The 19,592-nt window shown below is 34.5% G+C and overlaps 1 protein-coding gene across 2 annotated transcripts in view; it reads right to left on the bottom strand.

The window, feature by feature from the left end:
- Nucleotides 1–19,592, bottom strand: part of LOC145241532 (glutamine synthetase-like) — a 59,682-nt gene that overhangs the window by 12,560 nt on the left and 27,530 nt on the right. For both annotated transcript variants that reach the window (XM_080104577.1, XM_080104576.1), the window contains one exon: nt 11,262–11,408. In XM_080104577.1, coding sequence (XP_079960703.1) covers nt 11,262–11,408 — 147 coding nt within the window. The remainder of the gene's footprint in view (nt 1–11,261; nt 11,409–19,592) is intronic.

Here is a 19,592-nt window from a genome sequence, read left to right on the forward strand (position 1 = left end):
AGTTTCTTCCATCGACCTGCAGAGTTGAATTCACTCCTGGTTTCCTGTTTCCTGACTGTACTGGTATTCAGAAGTTCTAGTGTAATGTGAAACGACATCTTGCTGCTCAACTCCATACATAATGTCCTGTGTAACGTGGCATTGCCATTACTTTTAAATTGTGTTGTTACACGTCAAACCTCTCGGATTCACACGTTGTCTAATACCTTATCACAAAGGAACAAATAAATATAAATAGGAAAGAAATAAAAATCTGACTCGCATTTATTCATGGTTCTTCACAACAACGCATTTCATTATATTTTCAAAGTCTTTTTGCACACACATGTGCTTTTAAAAAAGTTTCTGTCGCCGCCACATCACGCCAGCATCAACCAACGCTTTCTCACCCTCAACTTTCACATATCCATCTTGCGCGACAACAACTTGCTTCTTTTTCAACCATGTGGTGTAGTCTTCTCTTCCCCTTTTGCGATGCAAGCTCGCGTACACTTGCTAATTTGCATACGTGCTTTAATGGTTGCTGCTGCTAATATTTTCGCTAGCCAGCTTTCCTTCATCTGCTGTTGATATTTTCAAACACGACCATATGCAGTCTGTTACACCTGCACATACAATCCCAAATAATAGTCCCTTACGTTCAAGTGGCACTGTGCCTTATTTAGGGTGAATAAGGTTTAAAAATCAGGATAACTGATGTAAATGCGATGTAAGTAACTGTTGTGTCTGTATCAATAACAACACGAACGCAGAAAGTAAAGGTAAAACAAATATATTAAGACGAAAATATAATACATATTTGCAAAGGTGCAGTTGTACTGCAGTTGGAAGATTGTCCGGCAGAGGGCGTGTTAACGTATTTCATGGAGCAACCGGCATATGCGTCTTGCCTATCCGGCGTTCGAACACAGCTCCCCGGTCTTGCTGACTTGATACCTTTATCTATATCTTGTTCACCCACATATGCTAATTTGTGGGCGTCCCCACAACACCCCCTCCCAAGATTTGAAGTCGTGTAGATTTCAATATCTTTTCCTTTTGGGGTTCATTATCATTGGGTCTATAGCCTTTCTTTTCATTCCCGATCTCCTCGGTTCGGACATGGTCTGTGGTGGTTCACTATTAAACGTTTCGTATACTATATCAATTGGATCTTCCTGTTCCTCAGGTTTGTCATGTTCGTTGTCCTTCCTATGACGTTTTCTCAACTGATTTTGGTGTCTTTTTTGTATCCCTTTTGGACCTTTTATCATGTAGACAAAGTAGCCGATACGTTTATCTACCGTACCCGACTCCCAATATGACATATTATTTTTAAAACATTTAAAATATACCTGATCACCAGGTTTAAACCTTTTACGTGATGTGTGTGTGTGTCGTTTTATATATGACTGCTTGCTTTGGTATTAATTTATCAAATGGTGATTTTATTTTTCTCGCAAACATTAATTCTGCTGGCGATAATTACGACGGTGTATTTAGGTTCTCAGTTATCCTGTATATTTGCAGGAACTGTTGTAATGTTTTATCCGTCAGTGTCCCTATCGATTTTCTATGGGCACGCTTTATCGTATCTACGAACCTTTCCGCTAATCCATTTGATCTAGGATGGAATGGTGGTGTAGTTATATGGTTTACCTGAAACGATTCACAAAAATCCTTGAAAACGCTTGAAGTAAATTGTGTTCCATTATCTGTGACTACAATCTCTGGTACCCCAAATATGTGCAAATATATCATGCAGAAAACTTATTGTGTTATGTCATTGGGGTTTTGACCCGCTTTACTTCCAGCCATCTGGAAAAACTATCTACTATGATTAGGAACTATTGTCCCTCGATCGGTCCAGCAAAGTCTAGATGAATGCGTGACTATGGATGGTCAGTTTTTTTCCAAGGTTTATGAACTATCGGTGGTGCCTTAGCGGCTAACGCACAACTTTACATTTGTTTACTGTTAATGCAATATCCGCATCCATATTACGCCAGTAAACATAACTCCTCATAAGTGTCTTCATCCTATTTATACCCGAGTGTCCTGTATGAAAATCATGTAAGATTTTTTTCTGCAAGGTTTTCGGTACAACCACTCTTTCACTATATAATAATACCTCATTGCATAAGGAAAATATACTTTGCGTTTTCCCGTCATTTTCCCTGAATTTTTTCTTTATGTCTTTTATGACGTCGCCATTTTCAGCCTCACTTTTTATATCGGTAAGCGTGACTGGTAATTCTTTTATTATATTCGCCACCATGTTTTTTCCTCATAATTGGAACGTATAGCTGCAATTACTGACTCTTCAAAGGTTTCATCCCTTTTCGGTATAAGCCTTGACAATCCATCCGCATGACCTATTTTTCCCGAACGTAGATGTTTTATTTGAAAATCATAATTTAGCAAGATCGTACCCCAACGGAGTAACCGATTTGCCGTATATACTGGTAAGCCCTTGATTGAGCCGAAAATAGTCACTAGGGGCTTGTGGTCTGTTTCCAGTATAAAATGTCTTCCGTACAGATAACGGTGGAATTTCATCACCGCGAAAATAATGCTTAATGCTTCCTTTTCTATTTGGGAGTAAGCCTTCTCTGACGGAATTAGCTATAGGTTTCTTCATTCCATCTGGCATGATATGCTGTATAAATGCTCCTATACCATACGAGCTTGCGTCACTCGCAACAATTATTTGTAATTTTGGGTCGTAATAAGTTAAGGATAAATCTGACGTCAAAGTCTTTTTAATTTCCTCAAATGAATCTTGACCTTCTTTTGTCCATATCCATGGTGTTTCTTTCTTTAATAATTCGTTCAGCGGAGCTCTTAAGTCGTGCATGCCTAAGAAGCTCTGTAAAGTCGTCACGTTATGTGGTGCTGGCATGTTCCTAATTGCTATCGCTCTTTCTGGATCAGCGCGTCGACCATCTTTACTTATTATTTGTCCTAAATACTTGAATCCGTTAACGATGGAAGATAAAACTTTACATTCCAAAATAAAATCCATTCACAAATAACTTTAGGGTTAAGAAATTTAACCCAAAATAGGTATCGGAGAATTACGAATTTGATAATGAACAGGAAAGAATTAAGTTAGAGAGAATTTTTTTCTAAAATATATTGTCAGTTCAACGCACATTTAAAGAATTAAACTTAAATCAACCTTAGAATAAAAATAATTCGCCGACACAGTCTTGGCCTTCGGGTCAAGATCAAAGTGTAGTATCTGTTCTTCAGATCTACACTTCAATTTCTTGTTCTCTGTCAGTGGAGAAGAAATCCTTCACGACTGAAACAATTTTTATTTATGTTCCTTTTCTCCACATTAAAAAACGACCTTGGTGTCTAACTCTGTCCCGTGGAACAATTAACGTCTTCTGTCGAGGTCGTGTTTGCCATGTGACGTTAACTCATCTCGATCTACTCTACCCCACTATCTGCGTTTCATTGTGTACCGTCTAAAACTTAAAACTGTCTCAACCGTCACAAACCCAAGGCTACCTGTAAACTTCTCTGACTTTTATAAAACTGTCACAAAACTCACTGCTGCTCCTAAAACTGCTCGTAAACTAACTTTAAATATATCTACATTTATGCCCAGTCTTTTGCCCACCACACCTTGATTAACAATACTATTTTTGTTCTCTTTGTGTACATTAATAAACAACTTTCTATGCATTTGTTCTGTTGATAAACTTATTTTTGCGTTATTGTTTTATATATATATATATATATATATATATATATATATATATATATATATAATTCCTAACACTTTTAAGGGAGAGGCGATAGTATCAAACAAAATAGAATCCATTACCAGAGATGAACTATAGATGGGTCACATAAGATTGGAGCAAAGGTAGCAGATCCAACACTGTAAGCACAACAAGGTTAGAACGGAATATAAAGTAATGATGTCGCATTTTTCGAACTGAAAGAAAACAAAAGTTTAAAATCCGTCTGTAAGTGCAAGCTGTGCGAAAGAGACCGTCAATAATAGGAATTATCTGTAGAAGCTAGTAAGAGACACACCGCCGATAATGTTGTAAGGAAATTTTGAATATCGCCAAGAGCGAAATAACCGCGCTAAGATCTCTGTTCGCAAGTCACCCATCTTAGTTAAGTCAACGAATTAATTAAATAATTAGTTAAGAGAATTTTAGTCTCTCTTTTTCTCCAGTATAAGTTAATTCACTCCATAAAGAAACCCCTATAAACTCTCAGGAACGTCTCCATTTTTTTCTGCATGAAAAGAAGTTCATTCAATTCGCTAAACTGACGAGACGATCAATGACACCAAATAGAAAACAGTGACAAAAAAATCAATATGGCAGTGAACATTAGAAGGTGAAAAACAGCGGCGTCAGACAAGAACGATGAAGGATACAAGTATAATAAAAACATTGAGTTGTCTAATGAAGACGTTTCAATATCATTATAGCTGTTATTAATGCGCTTTAAAAGAGGTTCACCTGATCTATTAATTTACAGATAAGCTGGACGACGTTAAAAAACATATGGCGATTAAACTTAATGAAACAATTTCGATAGAAATGGCATGTGTTACTTTGCATGCAAAATCCAGTAGTAGACACCCAGTGGTAGAGACAGAGAGAATCTGTGTTCAGTTGCAATTTTTTCGACTATCATTGCAGTGCCAGATTTATGCTTTTACAACAGCGTCCAATTCCGTCAGGTTGATGTGCTGAGCATCATTTATGGGTCGCAGCCAACATGCGTCTTCAAACACGTTTCCTCTTTGCTCTAATGAGACTCCCAACGCCAATGAACATTCATGTCGTCACCATCGACACATCACTCCCCACGAGCAGTTCTTTTCATTCACTCTCTTCAGAGTTTCCGTTATCATTAGAGTTAGGAGAGCATCATCAGGTACATCATCCCAACCTGAGGTCACCAAATTCGCTCTAGGTTTAATAACACCTACAACTGCACGGAGCCAAACACAGGCTGGTCAGTGACTAACAAGCTTCGCACACAAGGAAAAAAACGGTTCACCGTGTAATAACGTCAGGAATGATTGGAATCTCACTGCTACGCCTCTATCGTAGGGTGCCTCCTTCCTCACAGAAATCCAACCCCATCTTTTAGACGTTCAGGATCCTTTCACTTCAGGCTAAACTGAACTAATTTTTCTCTGACACATGATGCAGACTGTATATCTTCATTGACGTACACATCGCTGATGTTTCATCCTGAGCACTTGGTTTACGTATATAGTCATTGTTGGTTGCGCCTCATTTACATTTTGTCTGGTGAGCAAAGTGGGGCTGATGTTCAAACCCCTGACACCTTTCCTGCACAGTTTGGGGGCTAAGTGTTCAATACCGCCGCATTGGAAACAGCGCGCATGTCCCCGCCCTCTGTCAGTGCAACTTTTCAAAAAATGACCCCGCCGGCCACAGTGGAAACATCTCCCCTTGGTTGTGGGGCTCAGACTAGGAGTTTCACCTGTACTATTCTGGGCTGTCTGCACTGCTATCTCAACTGGTTTTCCTAGGTCTTTCTCATCTCTGATGATGGCTCGAGCGCGTTCCAGCAAGTGTTCCATGGGCATTGCTGAAATGCTAGTGTAGGCTCTTAGCAGTTGCTGTACACGGGTTGAAAGGCCGGCCACAAACGTATACGCATGTGTCCGTTCTGATAAACAAACAGGATTGCAAGTTTTTTCAGCTCTGCAAAAAAAAAAAAAAAAAATCATCCAAAGTTTCTCCTGGCATGAATTTCCTTGAAGCGAATTTCTCATAAGCCATACACGGATCCTTGGCAAATGCCTTGTACAGTGCATTTTTAATTGCCGTCAAGTCAGTCTTTTTGGCAGCAGTAAGTTGTTGATATACACTTAAGGCGCCTCCAGCCAATCTCAAGGGAATCACCATGTGCATCCTCTTTACTTCACAAAGGTTGCACGTCAACTCGACCCTGTCAACAACAGACGTGAACCCGTCAAATTTGGCTATCAGCTTTAAATCAAACCTCGATTCAGTTATTTTTTTTTACTTCCCAACACAAATTGACTGAAAAAATGGCCGAAATAGCTTGTAGCAAAACAAAAAGAAAAAGTTTAACACGACACAAAGCACTGTTCACAGTACGCATGTCTCGACGCTCATCTAAGAAAAAAAAACATTCTTATATGCAAGCCCTCAACCACGACAAGACCACAATGTGCATATCTCTTCTTTGTACTGGACAGATTCCAGTTTCAATCGACGGCGGTTCTTGTGCACATCCCATTAGAACCAACGGAGTGTTGTTCACCTATTTATCGCTCGCACAGCCGCACACAACACAAAGGCGTGGTTGCTTGCTTCTTTGATGATCATCACAGATATCTAGCTGCTCAGCACCCTACATAGTCTCCCTGCAACTTATGTCCCCGATATTAGCCCCCTAAATCAAAGTGGCACGATACCTTGTTTGTGGTGAAAATGGAATTTAAAAAAAATTAAAATATTGCACCATTAAGATGTTTTTTTAATTCGATTCAACATTATATAATCAATTTTTAATTCATAATCCAATATTTAAAGTTATAAATTTATTATTTTTACTAGAATATCTTGTATTTTTCTTTTCCAGTCTTAACAACAAGTCCGTTTATTTTTCAGTGTTTAAAGTTTAATCATATTACATTTCATGCTCGCATTTTTCTATGTAATCCATGATTTTTCCAGACTTTGCTTTGAAATAAGATTTTCTCTCTCTGTTTCACTTGTTACCTGTGAATTATCAGTGACAGTACAGCTGAGCGACAGATCGAGATAGCGGAGTAATTACTAGCGACAATTTTTATATCATGATACGTTATCATCTCCGCCGTTCCCAGCTATTTTTTAAATTGAGGCGAATACTAGGATACTTTAATTAAAAGTCAAATATAAACAGGTAAAATTATAGAGGAATAAAAAGCGAATCAAATGAGGTATAGGTTGTGTAAACAGTTATATTCAATTTAGCTTAAATTTGCGGTTTTTGAAAAAAATGAGAAGTGGGGCATTCTTTTTGGCGGCACTTTATATATATATATATATATATATATATATATATATATATATATATATATATACTAGCTGTACCCGGCCACGCATTGCTGTGGCTCAGTTTGTTAAAATGGAACACATGTGAAAGTAGAGAAAAGTTTGATTCTTTTTTTCAAGAGAATGTAGAAATTATTTATTTTTTTTAAAAAGAAAATAAACAGAAAAATACTTCCATCATTAATTATGCAAAAAAATAAATAAAATGTTGATTTAGTGTTTCAATATGCTTATAAATTACGATAAAACTTGCTGAGTATGCACTGTTTTACGGTTGTTGTAAAAATGGAACGGAAACTTAAATTTCGCTTCATTTAAATCTTTCTTAATTTTTTAATTGTGCCCCCCAAACGAATATAATCAAAACAGTAACATTCAACAATTGTACTTTATGTATATAAAACACAAAATGGGTGTTTGTATTACTGTACACATAGATTCGAAAAAGTTGTCAAAAAACAAATATATAACAAATAAATGTTATCAAAGGCAAGATAAGTCACTTTTCTGCCAAACTGGATATATTTTTCGTGTTTTTATTCAATGTAACATATTTATTCAGCTCGAAAAACATACAGTGTTTACCGATGTATTCGAAAATTCAAGATGGCGTCTCACACCCTCTTTAACACCGTAAGTATGGAAAAAGGTGTTATAAATAAAAAAAACTATACAAAACACTATTAAAACCCCGCCGAATATATGTCAACCTATGTCACGGTAACATATATTGAGCGAGTTTTTAACAGTATTTTATCCGGTTTTTTATTTATAACATCTTTTCCCACACTTACCGTGTTAAAGAGAGAATCAGACGCCATCTTGAATGTTCCAATACATCGGTAAACACTGTATGGTTTTCGAGCTGAATAAACATGTTACATTGAATAAAAACACGAAAAATATATCCAGTTTGGTAGAAAAGTAACTTATCTTGCCTTTGATAACATTTATTTGTTATATATTTCTTTTTGGACAACTTTTTCGAATCTATGTGTACAGTAATACAAACCCCACAAAATATTTATTAAAAAATTTTTTTTTTTTTTTAAAGTTAATAACGAAAGGGAAATAATTCCATTTTTAAACGAAAAAGTCAGTTTACCTAACTTACTGTATTAATGCTATTTTTTAAGCAAGAAAAAAAAAGGTAAATATCCAGATACGCTACTACAGAACACCGACCACTCTAATTTGTTTTTTTATAGGTAATTGAGGTCGCTGACAACGAATCTGATAGTCAAACTTGGGGCAAATTTACCGTTTGCATGGTATTTACCCCTGAACCCACGAACTTCTTTCCACCATTTTGCAGCATCCGTTTATGCTACGCGCATGCACGCTGTAGCATAAACGACGGCTTCACCAAACAAACTATGTTGGGGGGAGGGGATTGTTTTCCAGGACATAGAATTTTCTAATTTTCAAAAATACATTATAGCGCTTTTTGGGTGGAAAATTTAAAATTAGCTGAAAAAGAAATAAAATAAGAAAAGGAAAGCACACCAAGTTCGAGTAGGGGGGTAATTTATCTGGGTTTTATTTTTTTTACCTGGAACATCGAATTTTCAAATTTTCCGTAAGTAACGCACTGACATTTACCAATTAGAACACCATTTAACATTTTCCGAAGATTTTACTTTGTACATTGGGGGCGCGAGCGGGGGGGGGGGGAGCGGATGTGATGTTGGCGCGCGCGCGCCCCAACATCACATCCCCCCCAAACAAATTAGAGTGGTCGGTGTTCTGTAGTAGCGTATCTGGATATTTACCAAAAAAAAAAATTTAGGATTGGCTATAAATTCCTAAACTCATTTCACCCTAAATAATTTAGGTGATTGAAATAGGAATCTAATTGAATCTTTAATTTCCTGAATAGTATCCGATAATTCATTTTTCTTCGAGTTATATCGAATACATTAATACGGACTTTAGGGGCTTTTTTCGTAATGTTACTGTAAAAATTGTTTTTTATTGTTACAAATTACGATGCTTTAAAAAAAAGCAAAAATAAATTCTTGCGTTTTTTATTTACTACTGAAAACCATAACTTTAGTAAAGGCATTTTTTGTTTAAACTAAATAAAACATTTTCACCAAGAGTTAAGTAAAAATAATTGGTTCATTATATTCTGCGATCATTATTTGAAAAATACTGCAATTTTCATTAAAATTCGTTAATTTCCTGATTTTTGGTGAATTTTTAAGTAAAGGGAGGAATCAAAATGTGTATACACTTTGAGCCTCGGCATTCATTTTGCGACCACGTGTGGTTAATTTAAATTAAAGTTCAATCACATGGTTACATTATCAATAAACCCATTGAAAATTTACCGATATTGTAAACACATTCTGTTTACATGATAAGGGCTGTCCCCTTTTCATGTAAGTATAAAAATGGAGAATTTAGTTTAAAATGAAAATGAAAAGGTATAGGCGGAATTCGAACCTCGTAATCTAGTTTAGAAATAGATTACGTGTGAGAATTTAAAAATGTAAAACAAATATTTGTTTAGAATATAGATAAATATTTCAAGGAAAAAATGTTAACTATCAAGTTTGTTATGAAATTTTAAATTGAAAGAATGTAGCTTATAAGATAATGTTTTTAACATATTGAATATAGGTTAAAATTCCTTTTGTAGAAATAGGAAAAGTTTTGGACACGTATGTCCAGGACACGTGAAAGAATGCACATGTTTTAACATGTGTATGACGTCACGGAAAATAGAAAGTTCGAGGGATAGAGAAAAACTTGAGAGTTAGACAGTCAGTGAGAAAACTCAGGGACAGTCAGACGTCTGGAAGCGAGACGTCACTTCAAGAAAAAATGTGAGACTTTGAATTCTTGATGATGGAATCACGGCCGTGTGAAGAATAAACCATCACGTGTTTTTTGTAAAGCCTGTCTTGTGTCTTATGATTCTTAAAAAAAGGTAAAGTCCAATTGTATTATATATTTGTGTTATATGTCTTTACATACACGTCTCAACATCATCATGTCTACACAATGTCTTCACGCAAAGAGCTTCTCCTTCTTCTTCTAATCTACACAAGCAAGGAATGAACATTTTAAAATATAAGAATCTCTCCTAACAGGAACTATCTCACTAAGTCTCTATCTTACAACATCCCTCACTGTAATAAGACAAGAACACTCCCTAAGACTCTCTCAAGACAAACACTCTAATAAGACTCTACAACGCTCTTTAAAATGAAACCCCTACGTAACACATTAAGCCTGTGGTGTTTTTTTAGTGATGCAATGTTGTCAACTGAGATTTAAAAAAAAAAACCGCGAGATCAGGAGAAAGAAATGTCCAGAAAATCGCTAGCCAGTTTGGCAGAAAAGTAACTTATCTTACCTTTGATAACATTTATTTGTTATATATTTGGTTTTTGACAACTTTTTCGAATCTATGTGTACAGTAATACAAACCCGTGTACAGTAATACAAACCCCTTCGGGGAGATTGGAATGCCCCCACCCACCTAAAATGTACTTGGAAAAATCGATTTTATAGTGAGATTTAAGAATGGTTAGTCGAAAAAAAGGTGAAAAACAAACAAATAATCAATAAATAATTGTTACCAAAGGCAATAAATGCTACTTTTTTTTTACTTACATGAATGAGTTTATTTTATGTTTTAAAGTATTTTCAAGCAATCTAATGCGGGTGTGTGGGTGCCAAATACCTCCAGATTTTCTAGAATTTCCCGCTAGATTGTAAACGAAATCTCCAGATCTAGCAGGAAAACCGCTAAATTGTAACACTGGTCACGTGACAGGAAGCGGTAATAAATAATTGTCCCTAAATAAAAAAATGGCCTCTCGGTACAAAGAAATCCACCTATTTATCATAGAAAAATTAAGTATAATGTTATAATTAAAAAGAAATATATAAAAACACACATGGATATAGTAAACATATTATACCAAAACGTGGAAGCCATCCGTCCAGTGGTTTTTTAGACAATTAACTCCGAACGAACCAACATTTACATATATATATATATATATATATATATATATATATATATATATATATATATATTAGCAGATGTAAAATTTAAATGAGTATGTAATAAAATGCACATTAGTAGGTAAATATATATATTATTAGATAAAAACGTATATTTTTGACAATTAGCGTTAATTTTAAAATATTAAAAATAATCTCGATAGAAATGGTATGCTTTACCTTGTGGTCTTGGAAATCCGTTCTTAGGCCAACCAAATGGGTGACCATTAGCATCCAGAATCAGATATTCTTGCTCAATTCCAAACCAAGGATGTGAATCTTCAACAAGTTTCATCGTTTGTGCGCAAGAATATCGAGAATTCTGTCCTGGTAAAAGAATGTAAAAAAATCGGCAAAGAATGTGACTGTTTAGATAGGCAGGTAGGTAAAAAAAATATATGTATTTTATATATATACTAGCAAAAGTACCCGTCGTTGACTGGGTTCAAAACCAGCCTACAGAAAATGGACTCTGATTTATGAAAGTATGATAGGTTATAAAAAGGAATGGTTGTAAAAAGATAGCTTCGAATTTGAGGGTATCACAACCAAAGCAAAATATGATGAAAGTAAAAATAAAATAGATACACCCCATAATTTATTATACCATACTTGGTCACACTGAAACACTTATCACAATATTCTGTGGATCTATATTAAAAAACCTTGTTAAACTTTGTGACATATTTCCATTCTATGGAGGTCAGGCGCGAACGAACACCCCATAATTTTATTATACCGTATTTCTTCAAACTGAAACATAATTATCAAAGTATACTTACGCAGATAGATATGAACAGTCTTTATTAAAGTGTGTGCTTATTTCCATTCTATGGAGGCCAGGTGCGAACGCAGACCCCAAAATTTTATTATACCATCCCTATTTAAGTTAAAACATACTTATCAAAGTATTCTTATGTACATCTATATCAAAAACACTTGTAAACGTTTTGTTTTAATTTTTAAATTTTTTATTTCCATACTTTGTGGACCAGGCACGTACGCAGACCCCACAATTTTAATGAATCATCATTATGCCAGATCAAACATACCCATTCCTGTGTCTCGATACATCTTCTATCATTATATGTGATGAGTTTTCTATAATAGTCAACCATATAGGAGTCTATTCGTGACCAGACACACACACAGACGTTCAGCTTTATATTATACTAGCAGAAGTACCCGTCGTTGACTGGGTTCCAAAACAGCCTATAGAAAATGGACTGTGATTGATGAAAGTATAATCGGTTATGAAAAGGAGGGGGTTGTAAAGAGATACGTTTTGATACTCAAAAATTTTACCCTAAGCAAAATATGATGAAAGTAAAGGTAATTTTCGCGAAAATATATTTTTTTATATCAACTTTGTTTCCATTCGTAGCCAAGAGTGACCAACAGAATGATGTTTCCTTACAAAGAGAAAATGTTATATATATATATATATATATATATATATATATATATATATATATATATATATATACAAGAAATAAATGTTACCATAGTCAATAAAAGTTACTTTTATGGTAAAAAAAGTTCATTGGCTTGTATTTTTAAGTAGTTTGTAAAAAAAAATTTTTAATTCACGAACCGGTTAAAAAAAATCAAAATGGCAGCGACTTTGAAATGGAGAGCCCCGCTTTCAATTTGAAGGAGAGACACCTGAGCATTCTGTGTTAACAATTTAAGAGAGTTCTGTCAACGTAAGAAATATTTATAAACATATTTTAATGTTTTCCGTTATTTTGTGCTTGAGGAATATTCGATTATGGCATAAAAATTCATTTAAGTATTTATCGCCTCAAATTTCGTTTTAATTTCGGTTCACTGAAATTATTTCAAGTAAAGAGCATTAAAAACTATTTCAAAACAAAAAAAAAACATGAACTGAACTTTTATTGACTATGGTAACTTTTATTTCTTACATATTTATTTTTTCGGATAGTCGTCTGTTGGCTTTTCTGCTAAACATTCTTACTAAATAATATCGACGAAATATCGAAAAACAAAGAAACAAAAACAGTTTTGAAAAATAATGAAGCTTTACTTACTTTAGTAAAATAATCCGAAACAGCAAAATGGGATATTAAAAAAGTAAACACGTAATTATTTAGCTTTTTAAAGCAAAGAATCAATATAAATATGAATAAGAAGAAAATGGCGCCCTTTCCAAGCAGAATAGCTTCGTTTCAGTTTTACAGTGTAGTATTGCGCTGTCGGATTCAGGGTTATACTATTGTAATGTAAAGAACACGCAGAAAGGGTTGTAATCAGCTGAATTCCTTTTAGTACACTGACAAAAAAAGCTTAAACAGATATATAAATAAAAATAAAGAAGATACGTAAATGTTTTTAAAAAAGACACGTAATTAGGTGAGCAGGATTTTTTCCTTCTTTTGACACGATAACAAGTAACGTTCTCATTTTTTATTATGTATCTATATTCGAAAGAGTGGCACGTGCAAGTGGAGAAGGAAAAAAACAGAGTTATGCAAAATTTGTGTCAAGAATTGTCTAAAGTTCCGACTTTTTTTTTTTTTGCTTTCACTTCAATAAGAACGTGAATTTATGAGATGAATTTATTCGACACAATATGATTCAACTCAAAAAATAAATAAAAGCTAACGTGAATTAAGATTAAAGGTGTGCTTGTGGACCCTCACCGTTTTTAAAAATCCTTGTTAAACTTTGTGACATATTTCCATTCTATGGAGGTCAGGCGCGAACGAACCTCTGTGCTTTCACCTAACGTGTCAAATAAAAGTGGGGTAGTGTGGCCTATTAGATAGCAGGTGATACCGTCTGCCCGTAATCTAATAATGAAAATAAAAGAATGAACTAAAAATTAATTATAACCCAGTGCATTTATACCAGAAGAAACATTGTGTCATGAGAAAAAAAAAAAAAAAAAAAAAAAACAATGATTCCCGTAGTCTTTACATTTTTCTTTTTCACATTGTCGTCATTTTTTTCGGCGGTAATCATCGATGACAGACTTCATTTTCAGATTTAAAAAAGTTATAATTTTTAATGAATGTAATAGTCGGGGATCAATTTGTAATGATAACGTTCTAATAAAGAGAACACACACTTGTTTTGCCACGTCAGTTGTTAATGTTGCCTCTAGCCGTTAAATGTTTCCCCTTTCTGTTGGTAAGGTGTATACAATTTTTCCCCAATGTAATTTGGTAATGTGAAAGCTAAGCGTGTAATCTATGATAAGCGCCGTAGAAATTTGCGAAAAATTGAAAAGAAAAAATCGAAATGCTAGTGGCAGCATTAACAACGGGCGTGGCCAAAAAGTGGGTGTTCACTGTAGTAGAACGTTATGGTTCCAAATTTTATCCTGTAAGTGCTGAGTATCGCCTGAAAATTTTACGAATAAGTGAAAAATAAAAAGGTAAATGATAGGGGCAGCATTATGCAGTTCCGCAATTTTTTTTTTTTTTTTTTTTTTTTGTCAGTTATGTTTATAATCGATCATAATCGCCGGGAAATAAAGTATGAAAAACTGAGAAGCTGAAATCTAAAGGCTAGGGTCAGCATTGTTCAGCTCCGCTAAACAATGTTAGGGAGTACCTGAACAATTGGAACCCCGCCATTTCCAAAGTTGACCTCGTCGTCTTTTCGCAACTAATTGTTGCGGATTATTATCCATTGGACCTTCGTCTACCAGGAAAAGCTGTATATTTAAAGATTTGGAGAAGTGATTTCCGTTTCTCATGTAAAAGTAAATATGAAAAAAAAAGCTATGCATTGAAAGATTTGGAAGGGGACATTTTTTGTGTCAATTTTCTATTATGGTTTAATATTAGAATCAAGGTTTATTGTTTGCTTCGGGTTATCATGATTCCATTGTATGGAAGACCAAAGCGTACATAATTTACTATTACAAGTGTTAAGAAAAATTGAAAATAAAAAATATTGTTAAAATGAGAATAATCTTTATTAGAACTTTATAATTAGAAAGAATTTTATTAACCTGTACGTATTTTGGTAATTTTGTATCAATATTTAAATGGTAAAATATATTTACGATAGTTTTTATTGGCGCTTTTTTAAGTAGTTTTTAAATATGTTTTTTACATCAGTCATATTTTTTAACTACAATATTTTTATAATATTCTAATAGTAACATAAATTAACATTTATTAACTATACTAAAAAAGTTAACTTTTAATATGTTTCAAACTTTTAATATGTTTCAAACTTTTAATATGCTTCAAACGTTTAATAATGTTTGATAAAGTTTACGTTTCTATGTTAAATTTTAATATAAAAGTTTTACTGTTTAAAAAGTTTATGCGGACGTTTAGAAAATTGACCCTTCCTCTAAATTCCACAATTTACATTTTTGTTTTCTTTTTTCACGTTGTTGTGGATTAAAAAAATACTCGTTTGCCCCAGAGTGTCGAAAAAAAATTATTTTTTGATTGTTGAGTTCTTTAATTTATTAGTTTTGTTTTGTGTTTTTTAAATAAAGTTTAAAAAAAAACTACTTGTCCGTCCCGAATATAAATGTCATGTTGGTTATGTTCTATTTTAGTGTCAGAAAAAAAATATGACTATAATTATTTAAAATAACGTATTTAAACCAAGTTAATGTACACTAAACAGAAATATTATTTGTATCAAATGCTAAAAGTTAGGCCCGTGGAATTGTCAGATGCTTTTACTCATAACCCCCAAAACGTGTTTTATTTTGTTTTTTGTTTTGTTTTTTACAATTAAACATTCTATTCAAGTTTGGTTGAATGGAAAATTTTTGGAAATTTTTTCCGACGCTAAGATAGGACATTATTGTGATATTCATTTACAGCATACTCGAAAACCTGTAAAAGTCGTCATTCAGCTAGAAAGAAAGTAACAATTTACTCTAATCCCTTTTTTAACCGAAATAATCACCTGTCACGTGAGAGAGTCGCAATATTTTCCTATATTTAATATATTTAAATATATATATATATATATATATGTATATATATATTTAAATATATATATATATCGAGATTTTCATTTTAAATGTCTCAGTTCCACTGTACAAGTGCCCTTTTTTCTTCTTGCCATGCTGTAAAGTTGTAGAAAGAAAAATCAGTTGGTAAAGATCCGCGCGTTGTCTCTCACAGTTGTATTTTAAAATGCCGGAACGTGCGTTGGCTACACGAGATTAAGGTCCAAGGTGTGTGTTCCGTTATAGAAGCGTTGATTTAATGTGAAAAAACAGAATCCGCATCAGGTAAGCTTGAAAGCCAAACCACAACGCAATATTACGAAAAAATATATATTTATTTGCTTGAAATTTATAATTTAAATATATTTCGGAGTCAAACTCCAATTTCAAAATACAACCACTGAGAGACAACGTGCGGATCTTTACTAACTGACTTTTATTTCTCCAACTATACAACATGGCAAGAAAGAAGAAGAAAAAAGAAAAGAAAGTATAACATACTGAAGATGCAGTTTAACTCCGAAATAAATTTAAATTATAAATTTCAAGCTTGTAAAATATTTGTTTATTTTCGTAGTATTGCGTTCTGATTTGGCTTTCAAGCGCACCTGATGAGCATTCTATTTTTTTTTGCTTGTATATATATATATATATATATATATATATATATATATATATATATATATATATATATATATATACAAGCATTTCGGCTCGGCGTTGCCTGCGTGTTTGGAGGTGTATGCTGAGCAAAACAAAAGAAACGGTAATTTTTTAACTTTGACCCCTATTATGACCCCTTAACATTTATTGTTTTGGGCTGAAATCAAGTTATTAATTAAGATCCATGCCCAAGGAACCAATATCTAAAATTTCAAGCGTGTAGACCCAAAATTGTCGGAGGAGTTTGGTCGAGTTCTCAATGGTCAAATCGTTGAACTTTGACCCCTTAATCGCCAAATTTCTGTCTGAAAACCAATCACATCGATTTTCCAAAATCTCAGTACCATGTATATAAAATTTCGAATCTGTAGACTTAAAATTGACGGAGTTATTGCGTAGGGAAATGTACACAGACATACAGACACACACACAGACACTTTCACTTTTATATATATATATATATATATATATATATATATATATATCATATATATATATATATATATATATATATATATATATGATTATAAGGAGATATATACTTGTTAAGTTAGGTATTCTATAGTTTTACAAATGGTCACATTTAATTAAGCTCAGTAAAAATGATGTTTTCATGTTTTCACTTTCACTTTTATCGTTAGTCAACATTTCAAGACCAGGAAGCGTATTTAATTCACAGTCATATTTTATTTATATTTTTTATGAAATACGTCTTACACGCGTTTCCAGTTGTATCCCAACAAACAACTCCTCAGTGACAAACGTATATTCCTCAGGAAATACTTGGAAAGTTTTGTTGTATCTTTGGAATGAAAAAGCGTGTAGTAAGCAGTGCAGGAAGTGATAACTACTGCTGATCGGAAGATTTGAACCCAGCTACCAAAGTAAAACTTGGCTTTATCAGTTAGCGTTTTTCCTCTTGGCCACTCGGAATTAACCTTTAGATGAATGTGAATTTAGATATCTATGAAGCAGTGTAAGCGGTTTTGCCATAATGAATGGCCATGAGAGTATCCAACAAAGAGGAAATTTGGTATTTTATATACATACATATATATATATATATATATATATATATATATATATATATATCGAATTGATGCCTCTGCTCAGTCTCAAAAGACAAAGGATACCCCCTGTAGAGGCAGCTACGCATGTAATTGTGAGGCAAGGGTTGCGCAATTTCTAACCACACCTCTCCTGAATCGGCACTGTTTTGGTCTAGTGACAAGGGGAAATCCAGGACGACTGAAAACAATGCCGAGATAAGCGGAGAGCACATACAGCACCTGGGAGACCCAAATGGTCACTCATTTAGTACTGATCAGGTTCGACGTTGCTTAACTTTGGTGATGAAGTGGGAATTGGCGTGTCAACGTGATTACGTCATGTGTGTGTGTGCATATATACATGTATATATCTATAAAAGTGAACGTGTCTGTCTGTGTGTCTGTGTACATTTCCTTACGTAATAACTCCGAAATTTGATAGACAGAGTACTGAGATTTGGAAAAATATTTGTAATCCGTTTTCGGCCAGAAATTTGGCTGGTAAGGGGTCAAAGTTCAACGATTTGACCTTTCTTTTTTTTTACATGGGGGATAACCACTTATCAAGGTCCGGAAGCCACTCGAGGATAAGGGTTATTGTGTGTACAATAATCAATGGAATAATATCGTAGTAATAGTTGGTATTGGAGATTTGATAAAGTGTCTTACTTAAGGGGGCGATTAATCAGGAATTTGTTTATGTTGGACTTGAAGACATTCAAGTTGAAGTTAGGTGGGAAACAGGCAAACGGAAGAGAATTTCACAGGCGTGCACTTCTCAGAAAGAAGCTTTGTTCATGGAATCTACATTCTGATTTAGGCACAGATAAAGAGTGGGGGAAATTACTGACAGTGGTTTTAGCTAGACGCGCGTTTATCGTGAAAGATTGGTGAGGGAGGACCAGAGATTGGAGCTCAGACGAGCACTTGCCATGGAAATAACGATGAAACAAAGACAGGTTTGCAACATCTCTTCTGTGGGAGAGAGGTTGCAGGGAAGAGAAAAGGGCATCCCCCCACTAAGCCACAAAGTCTATTCTGTACTTTGTCAAGGCAGGATAGGCTGTTTTTTGAAGCTCTAGCCCAGATATGGCAGTAGTACTCCATCTTTGGACGTACTTGGCTTTTATACAGATAGAGAATTGCACCAGTTAAATATCTTCTAGAGCGGTAGAAGGATCCCACCATTTTCCCAGCAGCCCAGGCAACAGATTTGATATACATGTTCCATTTCAGATCAGGAGTAAAGGTCAAACCCAAGCTTGTCAAAGCATAAAGCCTCCCCAAGACGAGAGCCATCCATTTCAATCGATGCCAGATGAGGAACAGAGCGTTCATGATGTAAAGATAGGAGCTTGGTTTTAGATGCATTAAAAGTAACCAGACACCTCTTCCCCCACTGTACCACGCACTCAAGATCAGAGGAGAGGGAATCAGAAAAAGCTTTGTTACTTTGATGTGTTGCCGTTGATGGTCGTGTCATCAGCATAGATGTCAACAAATGATTTAAGTATGTGTTTTGGGAGATCATTGATGTAGATCAGGAAGAGAGTTGGGCCCAGGATGGACCCCTGGGGGACTCCAGCATTAATACTGTGGGCCTCTGATTGCTGCCCATCAACCGCTACTCTTATGAGCCTATCAGAGAGAAATGATTTAAATTATTGAGAAAACATTTCCAGTTATACCATGGCTGGAAATATTCTGAAGTAGGCCCTTATGCCATACCTTATCGAAGGCCTTTGATATGTCAAGAGCAATTGCCCTAGAAAGGAAGCCTTTGTTGAGAGATTCACTAATCCTTTGGGATATAACTGTTAGCACATCAGCTGTAGATCTAGGAGA

Source organism: Euprymna scolopes, chromosome 20 (genome assembly GCF_053919585.1).
Source record: "Euprymna scolopes isolate OS-2025 chromosome 20, ASM5391958v1, whole genome shotgun sequence".
Classification (NCBI taxonomy): domain Eukaryota; kingdom Metazoa; phylum Mollusca; class Cephalopoda; order Sepiida; family Sepiolidae; genus Euprymna; species Euprymna scolopes.